At 32.1% G+C, this 24,206-nt stretch overlaps 2 protein-coding genes across 2 annotated transcripts; one reads left to right on the top strand and one right to left on the bottom strand.

The window, feature by feature from the left end:
• The first annotated feature begins 1,309 nt into the window (after window positions 1–1,309).
• LOC105778782 (transcription factor PHYTOCHROME INTERACTING FACTOR-LIKE 13) lies at window positions 1,310–4,195 on the top strand. Its single transcript, XM_012602542.2, has 6 exons — window positions 1,310–1,638; window positions 1,713–1,820; window positions 1,925–1,990; window positions 2,679–2,744; window positions 2,828–3,196; window positions 3,900–4,195. The coding sequence occupies exons 1-6, from the start codon at window positions 1,330–1,332 to the stop codon at window positions 3,975–3,977; spliced, it is 996 nt and encodes a 331-aa protein (XP_012457996.2). The 5' UTR covers window positions 1,310–1,329; the 3' UTR covers window positions 3,978–4,195.
• Window positions 4,196–10,340: 6,145 nt separating this feature from the next.
• Window positions 10,341–23,239, bottom strand: LOC105780218 (glycosyltransferase BC10). Its single transcript, XM_012604418.2, has 2 exons — window positions 22,389–23,239; window positions 10,341–11,082 (listed from the first exon to the last, which is right to left on the bottom strand). Exons 1-2 carry the CDS (start codon window positions 23,100–23,102, stop codon window positions 10,438–10,440), a joined length of 1,359 nt encoding a protein of 452 aa, XP_012459872.1. The 5' UTR covers window positions 23,103–23,239; the 3' UTR covers window positions 10,341–10,437.
• Between the last annotated feature and the right edge of the window lie 967 nt (window positions 23,240–24,206).

The raw sequence follows: 24,206 nt of genomic DNA, 5'->3' as shown, positions 1-24,206 counted from the left end.
AAAAAAAAGTCTCGTTTTATAAATGAAGTAAGCTTCGGGTAAGATTTTTTTGTCTTGGCCAAACCTGATCTGAATTTGTTTATTTTTTTTCCTGCTGCTGTTTGGTGTTGTTTTTTTTTCTTTTGTCATTTTATTGTTATTATTTGAATATTGTATAGCTTTTGTTTTTATTGTTAATTGTGTTACTATTTTAGAGATATTTGCTTGTTAAGTTGTAACTATCTTATTCAAATATAAAGATTTTTTTTAATGAATTTTCAATTTGTTGGAAAATATTTATTAAAATATTGAGTGTATTTTATGTATTATAATTTTTAAATTTATTTTTATATAAAATATAAATATTAGAAAAAATTAATACGGGTGAGTGGGGTCGAGCTTGGGATTAATATTTTTTATCTGGATCAAGGTTAAGCAAAATTTTACACCCATTTTTAGGCCGGGCCTGAAAAATAACCCTAAAATTTTGCATTAACCCGACTCATGATAAATCTAGTAAAAAATTAGATGATTGTGGTTAATATTTACTTTGCTTTGTATTTTTTTTTTCAATTCGGGTTTGTATTTATGCTATGAGTTGAATGACAAGAACTAAACTCATGAAAATACTTAAAAACTTGAAGATTAAGATAAGGGTAATCATATGATATGCTGTGAAGTTTACAAAAAGATATTACTTCTGGAAAGAAAATATTCATTTTCTTAAATACCATTCGAAAAATATTAATTAAATTAACTATTCAAATTTAAAATTAAACTAATTATGTTGACTATACCAAATCAAGTTAAAATACAAAATTATATATAAAATATTATTTTTCATTCACGTTAATAAAACAAAGTGAAAGCAACATGAAACAATTTCGATTATAATTGAATAATTATAAGTATATTTTATATTTTTTTATATAGAGCAGAGGGGGACAATTTTCATTCCTTCCACTCAATTGCCATTTAAAATTGAAATTACCCTTGATCTGGTCCTTTGTCTCAAAGGACAAAGCACGCTAGGCTACTCTCCTTCTGAGTCACACTGACTGCATACTGCACTTCGGTAATGCTGCTGCCATATAGCAGCCTGCCAAAACCCCATCAACTGTCCCATTATCTGAACATTCTGATTTCCAAAATACCATCCAAAATTTCACAAAAAAGGACCATCCCAACTCTTCTCTTGGTGCTAAATTTTAATACATCAAAGAAAGGTCAGACTGAACCCCCCCCCAACACACACAAATTATGTCCGAGTCTTGAGTTGAGTTGATTGTAGGACTACGTGTATATAAGGCATAACATAAGTTCCCTCCACATTTCTATGTTGCTTTCACAATGGACCCTCAAACGTCTGTCTCTGAATTCATTTCCAATATTTCAGGCCACAAAGACGTGGGAGAGTCGTCTCAGAATCATGGGGATGAGGTGCTTCCTCATTCTTTAACCATTGCTGCGTTGGTAGGACAAGATGATTACTTTCAAAATGCTTTTGTAATGTCTTCGAGTTTCCAGACTCACACAATAAACCAGAACCCGCAAGGCATTGAATTCCCCGAGGAGATTTCACTTGAACCTGATTCAGGACAGTCCAACCAGAGGAAAAGAAAACTCTTTGAATTAGAAAACTCAAAATGTCTCCAACAAGTACGTTCATTTAAAGCTACTTTAACTGTTATATGTATAAATGTAGAGACTCATTTGTTTAAATTTGGTTTTAGGAGATTGCAGGGGTGTCTCAAGGACTTGAGGGGAACCAAAATGAGCAGCAGCAGCAGCAGCAGCCTAAACAAAAACGTCGTGGTAAATTGCATACAATTTCAGAGAGGGTGAGTTCAGTTCATACAAATAGTAGTATAATCTTAATTTACTTGTCTTGAAATGGGATTTTCCGTTGTCATGTCCGTCATTTCTTATTCTTATCTCTGAACAGCGGCGCAGGGAGCGTATTAGAGGAAAGATTCAAGCTTTGCAAGAATTGATGCCCAACTGTAACAAGGTCTTATTTTTTTCTTCTTTATTTTTCCTTATAATCTATCAATCTCTGACACTATATTAATCAAGTATAATACTTGTTAATGACATGAGTTTAACCCTGACTTGTAATTAACATAGAGTACGGTCCCAACACTGGAGTTCTTGAAATCCCTTCTTTCTTTGTTGCTGTATTCCTGCACCTTCTTTCTAATTCAGAAATTTTTTTGGTGTAGAGTCTTAAAATTTATTTTTAAAGATGATTACATGAACCGAATTTGAAATTGCTTAATTCGGAATTTAGATATGCATGCTCTATAGTCATAATAGAATCCATGGCAGTCAGGGATGCAATATGTTTTTAGCCGTTTTATAGCAAAATTTGTGTTTCCTATGTTGTGGATATTTCACATGGAAGTTCAGAACTCATGACAGTAGTCATTCACATGTGTGGCAGAAAAACGTACAAAAACTAGATTTTGTCATGGAATTGATAAAGCCAATGTGATGGCTTTGTAATTTAGTGCTGCCACTTGCATCATGGTTTTTTTTTTAAATGTCGAGGAAATGAAGTTAACTGTCAGAACAATCCCCCCACCCTACTTGTTTTACAGTACATAAAAGAAATTTCTAACCAATCTAACATTTTCCTTTGATTTATTTTTTAAAATCATCATCATCACCTCTGTTTTTTTGTGTATGCCAAATTTCAGTGGGACAAAGCTTCGATTCTGGATGATGCAATTAACTGTATTAAATCACTAAAAGTTCAAGTTGAAGTAATCTCTCTCCTCTTTCCCTTTCTACTTCAATTTTTTTGCCAATATTTATTTCTTACTGCATTGTGTTGATCTGTTTTCAGATGATGTCAATGGCAAGAGGAGCATTTTATCGAGTTCCATACATGTCACAAGCACTAATGCACATGAAAGCAGGGATGGTTGGCATGTGTTTTTCATCTCGTCTTCCTACAATGCCACCATTTTCAGAACCAGCAGGGCTGCCACTAATGCCTGGAACTGGAACCAGAAATCTTGGCCTCCCACTTCTTCAAATGCCATTTTTTCATTCACAGCTACCACTACCACCAGCTGCCACTCCAACAATGTTACCAAATTATCTTACACCTGCAGCATTATTCTACTATTCAAGCCAGGGCGAAGCTGTTGATACTCAAAACATTGTATCCACCACTTCCATTGATTGCCAACAAATCCCAATTACCATTCAGGTTTGTTTTACTTCAATACCCTGATAGTCATTTTACTAAGAACCAGATTGCATTTTATCTCATTTACTAAAAAATTAGGTAAATTAGTCTTTATACATTAGATCAAAGAATAAATTGGTCCATTTTGTAAATATTTCATCCATTTGTACTACTAAAATTAGTGTGGCCAATAGAATAACAAAATAGTTACACATGATGTGTCACATGTGCCTTATTTTTACGTATAGAGACCTATCTTTAATTATAGAAAAGGATGGAATTTTTAACAGATGGGCTAGTTTGCTCTTTGATTTAATGTACAATGATTAGAGGTGGAGCTAGAAAATTTTTTTAGGCGGAATTAAACTATATATTTTTATGTTGGTAAAAATATAATTTTACTATTTTAATAACCTATATTTTATCATTTTTAAAGGATTAAATCAACTTTTTTATCATCTTGGGGGAGAAAAGTGCAATTTTATCATTACTAATTTAAAATTTTATAAGTTGGAGCTAAATAGAAATTTTTCTATTTTAAGAAGATCGGGCAGAGCTCCTGCTAATCCCCTAAATTCACCACTAAAAATAATTAATTTACTCATTTTTTAAACAAAAAAAAATACAATCCAACTACCACTACAAAATTTTCATGGTAATTTTACCATTCCCTCTCTTCTTATCATATTAATAATCATTTATTTACTAATATTGCCTATCCCAGTCCCATGACAATAGTTTCCTCGGTGAAAATTATCTTGCCTCGTCATCGCCATCAAAGGTTCCTTCTAGTTATCAGTAATCAAGAGCTTGCATGGCATCACAGTGATGAATTGCTTTCCCTTGTTGATTGATTGAAGAACAAAAGAAGAGATCCTGCAATGGAGCAGACTGAGTCACCACAATTCGTTTCTGGACATTGATTTGAGGGTCTATAATTTCTTGTATGGATATTAAATAAAAAATGTTTGAGTTTGGATTTGGTAAATTTAGCAATTAAATTTATGCGACTCATATTATTTATTTATCTAATTTAATAATTCTAATTTAAATATAATTAGCATATGATATAAAGTTTAAATTTTAAAATCAATAGAAATAAATATACAATCTTTTTCTATTTTAATATTTTTGTCGTAATCTATACGTAAATTATTTAAAATAGGAATATTCTACTATTTTATGATAAAATTCTGATCACTCGTTAAAATTTAATAGGTAAAATTTTGAGATTAGTTATAGTTATTGAATTTTGATGGAAATCATTTGACAAAAGACTAAAAAATACTTCGAAAAATAAAACTAATTTTGAGCAAATAAAAGAGAGACTAAAATAATATATTTTGATAAATATAGGGACTATTTTCATAATTTAATCAAACTAATTATTAGATGACATGGTAATGCCAAATACATGTTCGAAAACATGTGATATTGTCGTGTCATCCAAATGCTATTACAAATTTTAAATTAAAAGAACAATTATAATTTTGATGAATTAACTTTTGAGAAGTTATATTTTATTTATCAAAATTTGAGTATTATAATGGCATAATGCTAAATTACCCCTAATGTTTGGCTGATTTTTCATTTTAGCCTTTTCTCTTTCAAATTCGTAACGGCGCAATGTGTAAATACTCCATATCAAAATGATTTAAGCCCAAAATAATCCTAGCTAAAAATGACACAAACTCAAGTATCCAATTTAAATGAAAGAATTTGAAATGGCCAATTTGAAAAACTTGACTAACAAACACGAATGACGTGAACCTAAAATAACTAGAGAAAAATGATTAAATCAAACTGATACGAGAGTTTGTACGCTTAAGCATGTTGCAACAACATGCATTGCATGCATTGAAGCTTTAACATGTTGTGATCTTTGAGTACCATTGATGCCTTATCTTGAAAATACAATAATCAATCACATTTTAGAAATATGACTTTGATGCATAGGATACTATAAGAAATTTTTGGGCTCAATTATGCAATTAGTCCATGTACTTTATAAATATTGTAGATTCAGTCCTTATACTTTAATTTGATTAATCTTAGTCCTTGTATTTTTCGAGTTGGTCAATTTTAGTCCTTTTTATTTTTCGAGTTTTGAAATTTTAGTCTTGATCCAAATGGTAGCAGCTAAATTCATTCAATTACTAGTTTTGTACTATGCATACGGTTGTAAATTTAGTATATATTCTCCAATTAGATCATTCTAAGATTTCTAAGCTCCGATACTCTTCAAAATTTGAAATTTCAGTCTTGACGCAAAAGATTGTCGTTAATCCATATGACATTACGCATATGATAATATCTTTGCCTCATTAAAATTTGGATGAATCTAACTATTATTATTTGGCGAGGACTGGAATTTTAAAATTTAAAAAGCGTAAGGATTAAAAATGATCAAATTAAAGTATAAAGACTAGATCCACAATTTTTACAAAATACAAGGAGTGATAGCAAAATTTAACCGATAATTTTGATTTATCAATGCTGAAATTTGTTAGAAAATGTTGAAAGATTATTGTGAAAATTTTGTTACAACAACATAAAGTCGTGGTTAGATCATTATGTATACATCCTCTGTTAAAAGCACACCCAACGACTTCGAGAATTGAAAAATCATTTTTAATTATATATTGAAACTCACTTTTGCTAGTTATTAAATATAGCGGTTTTTGGTAATCACTTAATTTAATTGTATAAAAGCGAGCTATGTCTAAATTAAATTTGGAGATGGAAGCCTTATTTCGTTTCTCGACAGTGAAGTAAGATCAAGCCCATAAGCTTATTATCCTAGGTCGGAACAAGTTGACAGGATCCCCTTTTACGCCCTCGGGTCCGTCCTATGTGGCGGCATGGGGCTTAAAAAGGAAAGAGAGGGATGGGGTTTCTCTTGCTTTTGGCATAACGGGCCCCGAGCGGGAGGCCCACATGACAGGTTATTAGCTCAGTGATAGAGCGTTACAGGTTCTGATCATATTTGTTTTCTTTTGATATAATGCCTAGAACTACCCATAACCCCTCCTCCCCAACCCATAAATAGGAAGAAAAAACACGAACAAAAGTAGAATAATTTATATTTAATTTGTTAGACAAAACACGTTAGCAAACAAAATAAATTAAATATAAATAAACACATAAAATAAAAGTAGAATAATTTATATTTAATTTATCAAATACGAAAAAAAATCATAATACCCGAGACCGTTGCCGGAGTCGAGCATGAGGCGTTACTTGACTTAACTTAAAAGTTCGGGGCATAAAAATTTACTTTTAAAAGTTATTTCATTGTTCATAATAAGACTGTCCATCTGCGCAGTAGTCACTAAATTAATTATAAATCAAGCTACGAAACTTGAAATTTAGATCTGTAAATTTTCCCTGAAACTAGACTCATATATATTTTTATCATAAATTTTTCATAATTTTTGGTTCATCCAATTAGTACAGTTTATTAGTTAAAGTCTCCCCTATTTCACTGATTGACTATCCTGACCTCTCATCACTAAAATTCAATTATCTTATTTTACAGACTTCATATGGTGCTTCCACTTATTTCTACTTAAAATAGACTTTAGGAATCTATACATATAAATTATAACTCATAATTCCTTCTGTACAATTTTAATGAATTTCTAAAGTCGAAACAGGGGACTTCAAAACCATTCTTATCATGTCTCACTAAAATTCAAATATCTAAAATATATAACTCTTTTGCTTACTCTATTTATTTAATGTGAAAGTAGACTCATTCAGCTTTAATTTCATATCTCACTCAGCTTCTAATTCAATTTACACTATTTTTGGTGATTTTTAAAGTTACATCAATGCTGCTGTCCAAAACTGTTCTATTGCAATTTTATTTTATTTTTTAAAAAATTCAATATAACCCTTTATAATTATCTAACTTTCCTGCAAATTTCAATTCACAACTAATTTCAGTATTTCAACTATTTCATTTAAAAACTAATAAAGTTCAACCAATCAACCATTTCAAGCTAAAAACATGTATATTTCAATGTCTAATACAACCATCACATTCAGATTTACCTTGCCTACTTAGTCATTCATTCTATTATTTTTTACTTCAATTCCCTATACATGCCATATAAATCAAAAAGTTGTTTAAAAAAATCTACCCGAGTAAATCTAGATAGTGTGATCGTTGATGTAGATCCGATCCTCCGAACATATATATATATCAATCTACAAGAAATAATAAACACACACAAGTAAGCTTGCAGAAAGCTTAGTAAGTTCATAGGCTCATAATAAAATCTTACCAAAATTTCACTAACAACATTAATAAACAAATAAAAATTCAACATTTCCTGCCAACCACAATCTCAAACAATGAATCTATCCAATCGAGCTCAATATCAAATGTCAACTTCAATTCTGACATTTAGCTTCAATTGCACTTAAAAATACCTGTCAAATTAAGGATCGTCTTACGAATTTGAGTACATCGTTTGCCCGGTGCCACGATTTGCTTGAATATTTCACATTGCTATAACTCAGTATGGTTTTCTTCACGAAAATACCATACCTACTTTTCACAACTCAATATGGTTTTCTTCACTGAAACACCATACCTACTTTTCACAACTCAATATGGTTTTCTTCACTGAAACATCATACCTACTTTTCACAACTCAGTATGGTTTTCTTTACTGAAATACCATACCTACGTTTCACACTTTGCCATGGATCCACCATGGACTTATCCGTCAATTCATCACTGGTTACCAAACGTATGTACTCAATCCTGCGTATCCCTTAATTTGAACTAACAATCTCATTTTATTCTCATTTTTACCATAATCATAAGTCAACAACAATATACAGATTGATACATTATATCATTCCCACATTAACAATTAATCATAAAAGTTCAGCCGTATGAACTTACCTGGGCCAATTCGTAGAAGTTGTAAAAATTTAGAAACTAGTTCGATACTTTCTCTTTTCCGCATTTATCTTCGAATTCCCGATCTATAATATAAATTTTTCCATTTATTAGCATATAATTCAATACTAATTTACTTCACAATTTATGCCTTTCAATTTTCAAAATTACACTTTTACCCCCAAAATTAATAATTTTTATAATTTGGTCCCTACTCAATTAACCCTTCAATTGATCTAATTTTTCTCAATTAACACCTTATCCAACAATTTTAGACTACTAGAAATCCTTTTATATTCATAATTTCAGTACAAAACCCCAATTCCTAACTTTTTCACAATTAGGTCCTAAAAATCATTTTCTACTAAAATCACTTAATAAGACCATAATATAATGAAATTAAAACTTAAAATCTATAATAATTCATCATAAAATTCCATAAATTATTCATGGTAACTTACAAAATCACCCATGGAATCAAAAACTAATGAATTCAATAGTTGGACCTAGTTGTAAAAGTCACAAAACATAAAAATTTCAAGGAAAAAGCAAGAATTGAACTCACATGGTATAAAAATATGAGAAACCAGATTGTTTCAGACCTCCTATGGCGTTTTTGCTGATAAATTATGAAGAGATCTCTAGATTTTTCACTTTTATCTTTGTTTTATATATTTAATTTGTAAAATTTCCAATTTTGCCCTTGTTTCTCCTTACTTTCTTGCTGTTTTTTCTTGCCCAACCGTCCAGCCCATATAATTTGGGCCTAATTGCTTTTTAAATTTCTCCTTATTAGTCAATTAAGCTATTTAATCACAATTTAACAAATTTTGCACTATTTTCAATTTAGTCTTTTTTAATTAATTGACTATCCAAACGTTAAAATTTTCTAACGAAACTTTTATACTAACTCAATGAAACTCCATAAATATTTATAAAAATATTTATGGCTTGGTTTATGAACTCGAGGTCTCGATACCTCATTTTAGACCCAATTTACCTATTAAATTTTTTTAAATCACAAAATTCAATAAATCACAAAATTCACTAATTCAAAAATTATTCTAAATTCACACTTGACCCATAATTATTAGTTTATTAAATTTAACTCATTGGTCGGATTTAGTGATCTTGAATCACTGTTTCCGACACCACTGAAAATTAGGCTGTTACAGAATAAAAGTTTTAATTAGAAAGAATAATAGAGATTTTAAGAAACGTTGAGGCCTATGAAACACAGCTTCCTTAAGACAGATTCGACCGCTCCTACGGTACTTGGAGAAACGTTGGCCGAATGTCTCCCGGGATACAACAACAACAGTGATCAAAGTAGTAGCACTTCTACAACGATCAATGAACAAACTTTACCTTTTTCTATCACCGGAATGTTGTAAAAATATGGAGAGGCAAAAGAAGAATTTTGAAATCAACAGAATTTCGGTATAAGAAAATATTAGAATGTAAGTTTAATCCTACAGAAAACACAGCCTTTTATAGGCATGTAGGATGGTGAAAATTTTGGAAATAACCACAAAATCTACCATTAAGGAGCCAAAAAATCAATTTGATTTAAAAAATTAAATCAATTTGATTTGAATAAGATACTGTCCATATATAAGCAGATTATGTCTGCTGAGGAAAAATAAATTCATGTTGGGCTAAAATATCCATAGGCTGGGCCCAACATTTTGGGTCGCCCGATCGTGGGGATGCACCCCCCAACCCTGTCGAGTTAGAACCTACACCCCTTCCTATGCGCGAGACAAAATTACAAACTTAGTCATTCAATAACATTTCAAGAGAGTTCATATATATAAACACATCTTACACTTGATATTTAATCAATGTGAGATCTAAGCCTTTACTTTTCCTCAACAATATTTCCAAGTAGCTTACTTTGAGCATCAATTTCTCATTCATCACTCAACCATTTTGAGCATATGACATACCGTTGTAAAGGTCTCATGGAGTAGAATATGAAACCATAATTATATGATTCAACTCTCCACCTTTACCTATTGAGAATATGCCTCAAAGTTTCCATAAAATGTAATTTTTCCAACAGGTAACAATGTTCATACCAATCGAATTAAGACTCAATCGGCAATTGTCTAAGTATATTATTAAAAAAAATTTAACTATAATTTATAAATATAATTGACTTAAAACGTGAAAATGTGAAATTTAGAAAAACATGAAATAAAAAAGTGGAAAAGAGTTAAATTTGATAAAAATCTAAATCCTTAAAAGCCCAGATAAATGAACATATTGTATGGTTTAAGTACGGAAAATCTATTGGTTACAAAATGAAATAATGAGCTTACACTAATACATGTACCCAGGAAGATTATTTATTGAAATACATGACCTTGGGTGCAAATCTCAACAACCTAATCAAAGAATCAGTGGAGAACTTTCTGGCAAACAAATAACAGATATTACTGCTCTGCCCATTATACTCACATTGGCTTCCATGTCTCAAAGCCTTCAAAAATTCAACGGTTACCAATGGTCTTAAGTAGGTTACAGGGTGAATGCCAGCTCTGGACCAATCAACCCAAGTCAAAGTTCTATTGGAATTCTTGGGCGTAAACTTCATGGTCACAAAGGTTGGCAAGTAATGTTCATCAGAATAGCAGGCGTTGGCGCAGTAGCTTTGGAAGAGTGGAAAATAGAATTGGTCAGAAACAACTTCCAAGGCCAGTTCCCTATCCATCTCGAACCATTGGGAGCCTTTTCTCCATTGATCAATTGTGATATGAGGGCTCATTTTCTCGTTGTATCGCCCACGCCCAACCGGGGAGTCTTTATCATATGCTTCTATGTAACTCTGGGTAGAGTTCATGAGGTAAGCGTAGATTGTGGAGAAGTTAAACAGTGGAATGCATGCTTCTGACAGAAGAACAAATCTTTGGTTTGAGAAATCCATCAGCGCATTGGCTAGAAGCCGACGCTCCGCTTCTATCATACTTACATGTCCCCATCTCACTTGCTGCATCATCAAATAAGTAGCCTTTCGGACTTGTTTAAATTTTATTAAACTTCAACAATCTTAGAATATGGCACTTTATAAATAAATAAAAATACTTTACTAATTATTAAAATAAAATAATAACTATCAAATATGCAAATAATTCAAATCACCAAGTGATTTAAGAGGTGTTGGCATATTCATGCTATTTATATTCTTAATAATCTGACATAATAATACGTTTAACTTTCACTGTTTATATTTTTTTTATTAATTTAACCTTTATTCTCTTTTTAGTTAAATTTGGCCATTAATCTTTCAAAAAAGAATAAAATTATTTTTTAATGAAAATGCTCACTAAAATAGTATTTTTTTAATGTAATTGGTGTGGCATGGCAGTCCACGTATACTTCATGTTGGCATGACACTATTTGTCTTATATGTCACGTTAACAAATAATTTAAAAATAATTATAAAAAATTCATAAAATTAAAAAAAAAACATGAAGTACACATGAATTGTCATGCAACGGCCAAGTTTAAAGGTTTAACATTTTAGTCGATATTTACATTAAAAAATCATTTAGACTCTTTTTCAAAAGGTTGATGATCAAATTTGACTAAAAAAGAAGAAGATAATGATCAAATTTATTTTCTTCAAAAAGATATTATTTGATTTATTATATTATATAGAGTTCAAATCTTTAAATTAATTTTAATTTGATTTAAATCTTACTAAATAAAATTATATTTATTTGCTTAAATTTCTGTATAGTAGTAAAGATTATTTGTTATTAATTTTTTTCTTACCAATCTAATAGTGATTTAAGTTGTGTGAATATAAAATTCATATACAATAAAAACATTAAAATTTCAAATTTAATATTTTGATATTTTTCATTTGAGAGGGTTTATTCCTTCCTACGGGGTGTTTAGTTTAAGAAATCTCACATTAAGATTTAAGAATGAATTTCGTAAGATTACTTTGAATTAACAATCTTACATTTCCAATCATGTCACATAAAACTTAACCAAATTATTACCTAATGTAAGATTCCCGAAAATATTACTTTTCTATAAATTTTATCCTTCATTTTTTTATCATTTTACCCTTACAACTAATATATGCAACGTAATTATTTTTAAGTATACATTTAGACCATGGCGAATTTTGGGATTAAGTTTTGAGGGTTAAAGTAAAAATTTTAGGAGTTTAATAAGAGTTTTAAGAAAAAAATTGGGTTTAATTAAATTTTGTGAAATTAATGAGAATTTTCAAATATTTTAAGTGAATTTAATTAAAATTTTCAAAAAGAAATAAAAGGTATAATGAGAATTTTCAAAATTTGAAAGTGTCTAATTAAAATTTTCTAAAAATTTCAAAGAAAAAATTATAATTTCTCAAAATTTTTAAGCCCCTAGGCCCGATCTAAAAAATGGGCCTAAAATTTTATCCAAACCCAGCCCGGATAAAATGCTAAAACTCAAGCTCGCTCTGGTCTGCCCGTATTAATTTTTTATATAATTTTTTAAGATATATATAATACATTAAAAATACTAAAAACATTAAAATAAATGTTTCTCAACAAATTGAAAATAAATTAAGAAAAATATGTATACTTAAATAACACTAAGATAGATGCAACTCAACAACTAAACGCCTCTAAAATAGTAATAAAATTAACAATAAAACAAGAGTTAGACAATATCTAAATAATAACAACAAAATAATAGCAACATAATAGTGAAATAGTAACAAAATAGTGAAAACAAAAACAAGAAAAAATAACAAGAAAATAGTAAAAAAATAGTTTTTTTGTATATTTGGGCCAGGCTTAGGCCAAAAAAGCCTTATTTAAGACTCGGTCTATTTTCTAAATGGGCCTTGTTTTTTTTACCCAAGTCCATTTTTAGGGTTTATATTTTACCAAAATCCTCCCATTTTTCAAGTAGGCCTTCAAGTTGGACCAAGTCTACTTTAAATGATCCACCTCTGAGTTTATATTTAGATTAAATTATTTGTAACTCATTTCCTTATTTGTCAAATGTAATTCATTACTTATTCTCAATTTTTTCCCTTTTTTAATTTTTTACCAAATGAAAATTTAATAACTAATTTATTTGCATCATAGGATGTTATGTGCAATTTCTTAAATATTTTGCTTTGATTATAAAATACAATTTTATTTTGATATTTATTGACCAATATGAATTATAGTAGAAAAAGAAAAATCAAGGCAAAGTTAGAATTTATTTGTATTTAAGATATTAAACTTATTATCTTTACGACATAATCTCTGGCAATCTTTTATTATTATTATTGAAAGCACCTTTATTATTATTAAGAAAAATTAATATATGTATGTTATATTATATTATATTATATTAATTATTATAAGAGAGTTTTTCATTATTAATTATTTATTAGTTAAAAAATTATCATTATCATTTTTATATTTTAATAGTTAACTTTCATTCTCAATATAGTTTAATAATTTTTATCTTTATTTATAATTAAAGGTAATTTAGTACAATATGTTTTTAGGTAATTTTACAATCTGCCAATCAAGTAATAAAATCTTACCTTGTAGTCAAATGAACCAAATAGGGTAATCTAACATACCAAGTAACGTGACAAGTAATCTTACATTCCAATAATTCTACTATAAAAAATCATCTTTGAATCATACACTTCAGGGGGAGTTTGGTTCACCGAATATAGCATTGCAACCCGTAATATTACATTCCGAAATGAGATTACGGGTGAGTTTGTATGGGCGGTGCGTTTATCTGCAGTTAATGTAAAAACAGCGGTGGCGGTGAGATTAGATACTGTAGCGATACTGTAGCGTGAGATAAAAAGTAAACTAAACGCACCACACCGCACCGCACCCAATCACCCATCCAAACCCACCCTACGGTTGGATTTCAACATTTCAACCATCTAATAATCTCACACTATGACCATCCCGTAATATAGGGTGTAATCTCATTACGACCCATTCCTTGAGTAATCTTAGATTACGAGTGTAATCATAAATTTTGGACCAATTTACCTTTTATTTTTATTATTCTAATTAATTTAGGTATTTTTCTTAAATAAAATTTAAGACTATAAAAACAAAAAATATATTATTTTTCTTAATAATGAGTCAACAAATATCATACATTACAATTATAATCAATATATTTTATTTAATGGTTTATTTATTAATATATTAATTATGGTTATATCTATAATTATTATTGGTGTTGCAATCACTCTTCATGAATTATTATAACTATGATTTATAAATTTATTTCAACACAATATATTTTCTTATTAACATATAAATTGTAATAAAAAGTAAGAATTGTAATAATTTATTGTTATGAGTATTTGTTGTATAGCTAAAGTCAGTTAAAGTAGTTAGTTTGTTGTTAGCGATAAGCAGTTAGCTGTTAACATTAGTTAGCAGTTATCTTTGTATATTAAATAGTCTGCAAATGACTTTTAGAATATAAAAAGTGAACTGAGATATTTTATATGTACTTTGTAAGTCTTGACATGGTATCAAGAGCTAGGTTCTTGGTGTAATTTTTTTTTGGGCCATGGCTACAGAAGCTGTTCCAACAGTTGATACTCCTAGGCATTCCTTTAATAATGGTGAAGCAGTTTACTCACATGGTTCTGGTAATTCTTCTTCGCATACTGTTTAGTATTTTTCTAAGCATGATACTATCAAACTCTGGGAACATAATTTCCTATTATGGAAACATCAACTTCTGTTAATTCTTGAAGGATATGATCTTGAGGGATTTGTTCTAGGTACTGTTTCCATTCTCTCACCCTTCATTTCTGGGAATAAGGGTCAACTCGTTGATAATCCCGCATTTCTTGTTCACAAGAGGAAGGATAAGTTTTTAGCTTCTTGGTTGTTATCTACGGTTACAAATGATATCTTGGTTCATCTCATAATGGCCAAGACCAGTCTTGAAATCTGGACTGCAATTGAAAGACGATTTGGGAAAAAGTCAAACATCAAGATCTCCAATATGTGTCATTCCCTCTACTCAATCAAGAAAGGTAGCCTTACTGTTAAAGAGTATCTGTTCAAGGTTAAACAGCTGAGTGATGGTTTAACTGCAGCAGGCAACCTAGTTACTGAATAAGAACAAGTTAGTATCATACTAACTGGTTTTCCCATAGAGTATGAATCTATTCGTGTTCTTGCCTCAGCAACCCCTGTCTCTCTTGACTTTCTAATCGAAATGCTTATTGACTGTGAAGCACGACAGATGGTCTCACTAACTGATACTCTTTTGCAAGCCAACCTGGCTTCTCACTCTCAACAAGATAGTACAGACAACTTGGGTCAGTCTGTAGCCTCCATTCGTTTTTTTAAGAATCTAAGCAAGGACAAAAGGGACAAGGCCGAGGTTAGTCTCGTGGACGAGCTCGTAGCAGTGGACGGAGCTAGCCACGGTCTAGACCACAGTGTCAACTATGTGGAAAGGTGAGTCATATGGTTCAGACTTGCTACCATAGGTTCAATGAGAATTTTTTTAGGGTAGGACCTAGACATTCGGTGCAAGTTAATTGTCATCAACTTCATGGTCAAGGGGTTTATTCTTCTTCTTCTACATATCCCTCTGTGGCTCACTATTGTGGAACGTTCTCCCCTAGTACTGTTATCTCAAGTCAGTCTACTTCTCGAGGTTCCCTCTTCACCCCACTCGAACAGACATGGTACCCAAACTCAGGGGTAACGAATAATATCACCCCTGACCTGTTCAATCTCACAGCTACTTCTCCCTATACTGGTACGACTCAAGTTTCTATGGGAAATGGTTAACTGGTTCCTATAAGAAGTGTAGGTTCCTTTACCTTATTGGCTGGTTCTAGGCTCTTACATCTCCGAAGTATTCTCCATGTTCCCAATGTCTGTAAGAATTTGCTTTCAGTAGGGCAATTTGCAAGGGATAATGTTGTGTACTTTGAGTTTCACCCATTTTTGTGTTTTGTAAAGGACATACAGACAGGGACAACTCTACTAGTGGGCCACATGCATAACAGCCTCTACAGGTTCGATGTTTCTCATGCTGCCTCTTTCAAAGCTCCTACAAAGCCCATTGGTGCTCAGAAATTTAGCTCCGCTCTTCTCAACAGTACACAGCTTACTTCTTCACCTATGTTGTGGCATGCCAGGCTGGGCCACCCATGTAATAACATCTTGAGTTATGTGCTACGTACCTGTAATGTCCCTTTTAAACACAATAGTTTACCTCATGTGTGTTCCTCTTGTCAACTAGGAAAAGCACACAAGCTTCCTTTCAATCATTCAAAAATGATGTACTCATCACCCTTTGAACTTGTTGTTTCTGATGTTTGGGGACCAGCACATGTGAAATCAAATAGATTTTCCTATTATGTGTCATTTGTTGATATGCACAATAGATATACATGGCTTTACTTTCTCAAGACAAAATCTGAAGTTCTCCAGTGTTTTACTCATTTCCATCGAATGGTCAATATACAGTTTGGATGTTCCATTAAGATGCTTTAAGTGACTGAGGAGGAGAGTATCGAGCCCTTTCGAGTGAGCTCTCTCGACTTGGTATTCAACACAGGGTCACTTGTCCTCACACCCAGAACAAAATGAGGTTGCTGAAAGAAAACACAGGCAGGTTGTTGACATGGGCCTTACTCTCTTAGCTCAAGCATCCATGCCTTTGAAGTTTTGGTCATATGACTTAGCTCATACAGTTCACTTAGCCAACAGACTACCCACCCCCATACTCCAACAATGCAATCCTTATGGGAACCTCTACAACTTGCAACCCATTTACTCTCAATTTAAAGTATTTGGATGTGTTTGTTTTCCTTATTTGAGACCATTTCAACAACATAAGCTACAGTTTCGGTCAAAGAGATGTGTTTTTCTTGGTATTGGTACTAATCAGAAGGGATACAAGTGTCTCGATGAAGGTGGTCGCATTTTTGTTTCGAGACATGTAGTGTTTGATGAGTCTCAGTATCCTCTTGCAAATGGATTCTCTCCATAGTCACCTTTGGCCTCTATTCGGTCAGATCATCAAAAATCCCATCTCCCTGTGGTTTTACCTACTGACCATAATGTTCCTATGGTATCTCCTTCCTCAGGGTCAAGTAGTTGTCCTCCTCAGGCTGATTTGCCCACTGGTTCCTTTGACTTGCGTTCACCTTCTTTTTCAGTTCAACATGGAGATCTCTCAGCAATAGCTTGTGTTCCTTCCTTAGTTAATTAGTCTGATGCTCCTTCGCGGAAACCCATCAATGTTAACCTTCATCCTATGCAGACTAAGTCAAAGAGTGGCATCTACAAGCCTAAGATCTTCTCCTCCTTTCTGACTGAGAAAGAATCTACATCTATTTTAGAGGCATTTTAAAGCCCTGATTGGACAACAGTAGCTCAGGCAGAATACAATGCATTACTCTCTAATCATACTTGAGACCTTGTTCCTCTTCCTGAAGGACGTAGGGCGATTGGATGTAAGTGGATATTCAAAGTAAAAAGGTATGCTGATGGTTCGGTTGTAAGATATAAAGGACGATTAGTAGTTAAGGGATATCTGTAAGAAGTAGGTGTTGACTTTCAAGAAACCTTCAGTCCTATAGTCAAGCCAATAACAATACGAGTGGTCCTTGCACTAGCTATTTCTTTTGGATGGGCTCTCAGGCAAGTCGACATTAACAACGCATTTCTAAACGGTGATTTACATGAAGAAATTTATATGGTGCAACCACCAGGATTCGAACAACAAGGTTTATCTGGTCAGCAGTTGGTGTGTAGGTTGCGAAAAGCTTTGTATGGCCTTAAACAAGCACCTCGAGCCTGGTTTCACAAACTAAAGGAGTTTTTGCTCGCTACCAAATTTGAAGCCTCGATGGCTAACAATTCCCTCTTTGTTCGTCACTCGGGGTCAAAATTGGTCTATGTTCTCATCTACGTGGATGATATCATTGTCATTGGGAATGATAGTCCAACCATCGACCATTTTGTGCAAGGTCTAAATGCTCGATTTTCTTTGAAGGACTTAGGCCAGCTGAATTATTTTCTTGGCATAGAGGTCACTTACAATAAGGATGGTGTTTTTCTAAGTCAGAAGAAGTATATATTAGAGCTTCTTCAAAGGGCCTCCATGGATTGATCAAAGGGCATCCCTACACCAATGACTACCACCTGCAAGTTGTCAGCTAATGGGGGGAGTCATGTTGAAGATGAGCACCTTTACAAGAGCATTGTTGGGGCATTACAATATGTTGTAATCACATGGCCAGAAATTGCCTTCTTAGTAAATAAAATATGTCAGTTCATGCACAAGCCGTTGGATTTCCATTTTAAAGCGGTTAAAAGAATCTTGAGGTATCTTCAAGGGACGTTGGACTATGGTTTACAGTTCACTCGTTCCTCAAAGTTTTTACTTGAGGGGTTTTCTGATGCCAACTGGGGATCCGATACGGATGATCGTAAGTCTACCTCTGGTTTTTGTATTTTTCTTGGAGGTAATACTGCGTCCTGGAGCTCGAGAAAGCAACAGGTGGTATCCAGGTCTACAGCAGAAGCAGAGTACAGAAATCTTGCACACGTTACTGCAGAAATGGTCTGAATTCAATCCCTACTGTCTAAACTTTCTGCTCCAAAGACTAAAGCCTTGGTATGGTGTGATAGTACAGTTGTTGTTGTAGTTGCAGGGAATCTAATCATGCATTCCAAGTTCAAACACATCGAGTTGGACTTATTCTTTATGAGGGAAAAAGTTACAAGAGGGGTGCTCCAAGTAGGTCATGTATCTAGCCAAGATCAAATTGTAGATGTTAACAAAAACCATTGTCTGAAGGGATGTTCAACAAATTTAGGACTCAGTTTCGAGTGATCAATAATGCTTGGAAAGCTCAAGGAGAAAGGAAAGCTTAATAAAAATCGAGGCATGTTATGAGTATCTGTTGTATAGCTAAAGTCAGTTAAAGTAGTTAGTTTGTTGTTAGCAATAGGCAGTTAGCTGTTAACGTTAGTTAACAGTTATCTTTGTATATAAAATAGCTTGCAAATGACTCTTAGAATATAAAAAGTGAACTGAGATATTTTGTATGTACTTTGTAAGTCTTGACATTTATCATAATTTTATGAAAATTGAGACTAAAAATATTAAAAGAACTAAACTTATTAAAAAATTTCTATAACAAAGACAATTGAGTAAAATGTACTTCTAAGTAACCTTACATTCCATCAATCAAACATTTGAATCCTACATTCTAACCAAATGAACCAAATAAGGTAATCTCACAATCTACCTGTAATGTTACATTCACGTAATCTTATTACCAAATGCTCCATTAATTATTTTTACTTTATTGTATTATTTACTGATTTTATGAAAATATTATTTGTATAGCTATAAAAATTATAACAAAAAAATACCATAACTTCGTTTAATTCAATAAATCTAAGTTATGTAAATATACATATTAGGCAAAGCTCCGACCACACATTTTGAGAATCAATTACCCAATCATTTTTCCCCTAAAAGCAATTTTATTAGACCTACTTATATGGTTGAAAATCTTCTTCTGCAAATTTTGTGTAAGACAATTTATTATTAAAAATATAAAAGTAGTGTTGTATGATAAATTATGAATTTATACTCTAATTTTCTTTAAACTTAATTTATTTTTATTCTAAATAAATTTTGGAAAATATAAATATATATTTTAAAATTTATTATATTTAAGTAGTATGCACAAGTTTAAAACTAATTTACAGATTGCTTTTAAATGATTCTAAAATTTGAACATATATTGTTGGGGATCGACCCGATTAAGCAACGAACAAATAAAAATAATGGAAGAAATTAAGAAATTGAATACACAAATTTAACGTGAAAAATCCTCTAAAGAGAATAAAAAATCACAGGCAAAGATAATTTTATTATAATGGCGAAAGATTGAAGAGTACAAAAGATGAAGATAAAAATTAAACCCTGAAAACCCAAAAACAAATAACCATCAAAACGTAAATACAAAATTTTCTAAAAGTGTTATGAGTTCTAATCTCTAATGGGTGTGTTTTCTAAGGTTGTAAAATAGTCTATTTATAGGCTAAATTTATAGGTCAAATAATAATGAAATAATTTACACCAATCAGAATTTGATTGAAACAAATAAACAGAGTTTAACTGGAAGATTATTTCTTAAATTTGACTAAAATAGGAGTCATACTCAACAAATCTCCACCTTGACTCATATTTCCACAACACCATTTTTGCCAAAGCCCGCCACAGGCCTATCTTAATCTATGCAAGGAATTAACTGAGTTGAATCTGTGCTTAGAAACTGGAAGACTTCTAGCCTTCGACTTGCACACTTACAAATTAAAACTAACCCGAGTCTGATTTTCACGAATATATTGCCCTAACTTTTCAAAACCTGCATCCAAAAGAGAACCGCTCTTCAACGAAACGGTCATACCTTTTTCACTCCTATGACCAAGTTGTTTCCGCTCCAAACGAGTTGACTTCGACTCCGTAACGGACAAGGGACGTTTAATTTCACCGGTCACTGTAGAACCTTCAGAATATAAAGACTGACAATCTTTTTATCTTTTAATAAAATGAGAGCTACATGAGATACCTTAATGTCGCTCGACCCGATGTTGATTCTGCATCCTTTCAAGTCTAAAATACTCAAGGAGATGAGATTCTTTCGTAAATCAGGTACATACCTGACATCTGAGAGTGTCCTAATCGTCCCATCGTGCATCCTAATTTTAACAATACCAATACCAATTACCTTACTGGATGAATTGTTTCTCATGCATACAACTCCATCTTCAATTGAACTGTATGTGGAGAACCATTCTCTATTGGGACACATGTGAAAAAAAATCCCGAATCTAGGATCCACTCGGACGTAATCTTGGAGTTATCGCTTGTTGACACTAACAAGAAATCATCATCGCTTTCATCGGCCAAATTAGCACCAACTACATCTTCCTCGTTACTCTCAACAGCTCTTTTATTTTACAGTTTATAACAATCTACTTTGATGTGACCTAACTTTTTAAAATAGCGACACATTCTGTCTCGCTTCTTTGATGCTACTAAAATAGAAGTTTGCCTATCTGCCTTACCATCCGAACTAAACTCATTGTCGAGTTTGTCTTTACTCAACATATGACCCTTCACATCTTTTAACGAGAGTTTGTCTCTACCATAAATCAGAGTCTCCTTGAAAAACTTGTATGAATGGGGTAAAGAGCACAATAATAGCATATCCTGATCTTCATCGTCAATTTGAACCTCAATGTTCTTTAAATCATTTAAAAGAGTAATGAATTGATTGATGTGATATCTAAGAAACTCACATTCGTTCATGCGAAACGTAAATAGACGTTGTTTCAACATTAAATGGTTAGCCATAAATTTAGTCGCATAAAGAGTTTTTAACCTTTTCCACAAGGCGGATGAGGTCTTCTCCGTCAATACCTCCTGCAATACCGTATTCGTAAGGCACAATTGGATTGCAGATAAGGCATTTTCATCAAGCTCTTCCCATTCTGTTTGATTTAGATTCTCAGGCTTTTTCCCGGTAATAACCTTTTTCAATCCTATTTGAACTAGAATTGCCATCATCCGAACTTGCCACAGATTGAAATCTGTGACATCGTCGAACTTCTCAATTTCAAACCTTATTGCTACTATCTCTTAACGGGCTAATCTAGAAAAATTGAACTAGCTCTTATACCACTTGTTGGGGATCGACCCGATTAAGCAACGAACAAGTAAAAATACCGAAGAATTGAAAAATTAAACACACAAATTTAACATGCAATAACCCCCTCCAAAGAGGATAAAAAAATTACGTTCAAAGATAATATTACTATAATGACAAAAGAACAAAAATTACAAAAGGTGGAGATAAAAATTAAACCTTGAAAATCCGAAAATAAAGAACCCTCAAAACATAAATACAAAATTCTCTAAAAGTGTAATGAGTCCTAATCTCTAATGAGTGTGATTTCTAAGGTTGTAAAGAGTCTATTTATAGGCTAAGTTTATAGGTCAAATAATAAAATAATCTAGACTAATCAGAGTTTGATTGAAACAAATAAACATAGTTTAAGTGGAAGATTATTTATCAAATTTAACTGAAACAGGAGTCATACTCAACATATATCATAGCTTGATGGTGAAGGATTTTACTTTACCGTTCAGGTGTGGCTTGAATTCGAGTCGCGCTTAATCGTATTATCTATTATCAAATTCAACAATTAAAAAGAAAAAGTGAGATGGAAAATTCAAACGGCTAACCTTGCTGGGAATTCTTCTGCCATGAAACACAGAACCTTGAGGCTCTGCTGCCTTTGACAGATTAAAAGAAGGATTGGAGTGGATGTAGATGGAATACATCCCTTTGTACCCTTTGAAGAATTTCTCCCACAATGGAGCCAATGAAACATGCCCTTTTGTCAAAAACAAGAAAGCCACTTTAGGAACTCGATTGAAAGGATATTGAGCAATTCGGGGAATCATTGAAGCCCTCCATAGAAGCTGTGCATCATCCATCCCATGCATTGCTTCTGGTGGCTCCAGAAAATCATTTAATCCATACTGAGCTCCATCATCTGATATTGTTTCAACAGGCGAATCAGATGGTTGCGGAGGTGCCATTGCCAACGACGGTGATGATGATCTAGAGGTCAAAGAAAGCTGGGTATGTAGATCCAGTGAAATGTTTTTGAGGTGAAAACTGAGAATGACACCAACAGTGAGCCCACAACCGAAGAGGAGGAAATAAGATATGAAATTGAAGACGTGCCATTTTGCATTAAATAGCTTGGACAAAGTGGTTGATTGATTGTTGTTGTTGGTGTCATCACCGGCGCCTTTCATTTTGTTTAAAGAGGGAGTTAGTTTGAGAAAGAGATCCAGGTACCTTCTTACGTTTGAGAAAACTCGAACCCTTGTGCCCATGAAAACTGAATCAGGTGCCTTCTTCTGTAGCTTCGCCGCATGGTCAGCCATAGCTAAGGTCCTTTGGTTGGCTTTTGATCTCAACCAACAGGAGAAGGAAGAAGAAAGAAATCAGAGAAAAGACAAAGAGAGAATGAATGTTGCAGGGAGAAGATGTGGCGGTTCGTAGAGTGATTGTCAGCCACTGTTTCTCGTATACTCATTGACTTTGAACTATTACAAATATGCCATTTAAGGCCTTAACTAATATTAGTTTCTCAATTTCTACACCTCAGGAAATAGCGATTGGAATTTCCAAACTCTCTATTATATATTATATTACAAGTTACAATACAATTTTATTTGGAGGTATAAAATTGTGATAATTGTTTGAAATATCATTATTATTAACTATTTTAGTATAAATTATATATATATATATATATGATATTATAAGATTTTATCTAAAATTAGAAATTTTAGCACTGTTGCTTCACAACTGATTTTGTTTTACATGGATATTAAATGAGTATTTTTTAATTTTAAAATGTCACACTAGTAAATTTAACGGAAGTTTAACGATGTTTATAAATGAACCTAATTTTTAAATTTAAAAAGTAAAGAGACTAAATTCTCAAAATTAAAAATATGAATATTAAATTCTAAATATCTGAAGAATACAATAACTTTGAACAGATTGTAATATTTAAATTTTTACTCTATAATTTAATAAAAACAAATAATTAACAGAAGACGAAACATGTGTTGAACCATATTAGTATTTATGGTTTTGCTTATTCATATATATATATATATATATATATATATTATTAATGGAGTGAATACGTAAATAATATAAAATCAAAAACATAAATTTTGATTTACTTACAAACTATATCAAGAATAATATTCTACTCCTGAACACAAATAAAGAAACATGTGTTGCAACATCAATACATGGTCTCCACTTTTTAAGTTTGTGGTTTTTCAATCGGTTTGAATATTCATTATTGCTATTCTTTTAGTTATATCTAACAGGCCGATTGAAGTAGTTCTCAGGTATTCAGTGTTGCTATGTTACATATTTTTAAACAAAGAATATCCAGTGTTGATAGTTGTTTGACAATCACTACAAAAGACCAAGTTGTAGATGAAGATGAGCCAAGCTAAGTTGTC

The sequence above is a fragment of the Gossypium raimondii genome, chromosome 4 (genome assembly GCF_025698545.1).
Source record: "Gossypium raimondii isolate GPD5lz chromosome 4, ASM2569854v1, whole genome shotgun sequence".
In the NCBI taxonomy this organism is placed as follows: domain Eukaryota; kingdom Viridiplantae; phylum Streptophyta; class Magnoliopsida; order Malvales; family Malvaceae; genus Gossypium; species Gossypium raimondii.
Note: the sequence above shows the minus strand (reverse complement) of the source record. Positions and strands in the feature narration are given on the sequence as shown.

Bases quoted from the DNA above. Each gene is read 5' to 3' on its own strand.
- LOC105778782 (XM_012602542.2), top strand. From the start codon at position 1,330: ATGGACCCTCAAACGTCTGTCTCTGAATTCATTTCCAATATTTCAGGC. The intron at 2,745-2,827 runs GTAATCTCTCTC...ATCTGTTTTCAG, and splicing joins CACTAAAAGTTCAAGTTGAA to ATGATGTCAATGGCAAGAGG. The intron at 3,197-3,899 runs GTTTGTTTTACT...TGCCTATCCCAG, and splicing joins AAATCCCAATTACCATTCAG to TCCCATGACAATAGTTTCCT.
- LOC105780218 (XM_012604418.2), bottom strand. From the start codon at position 23,102: ATGGCTGACCATGCGGCGAAGCTACAGAAGAAGGCACCTGATTCAGTT. The intron at 11,083-22,388 runs GTTAGCCGTTTG...TTGATGATGCAG, and splicing joins GCAGAAGAATTCCCAGCAAG to CAAGTGAGATGGGGACATGT.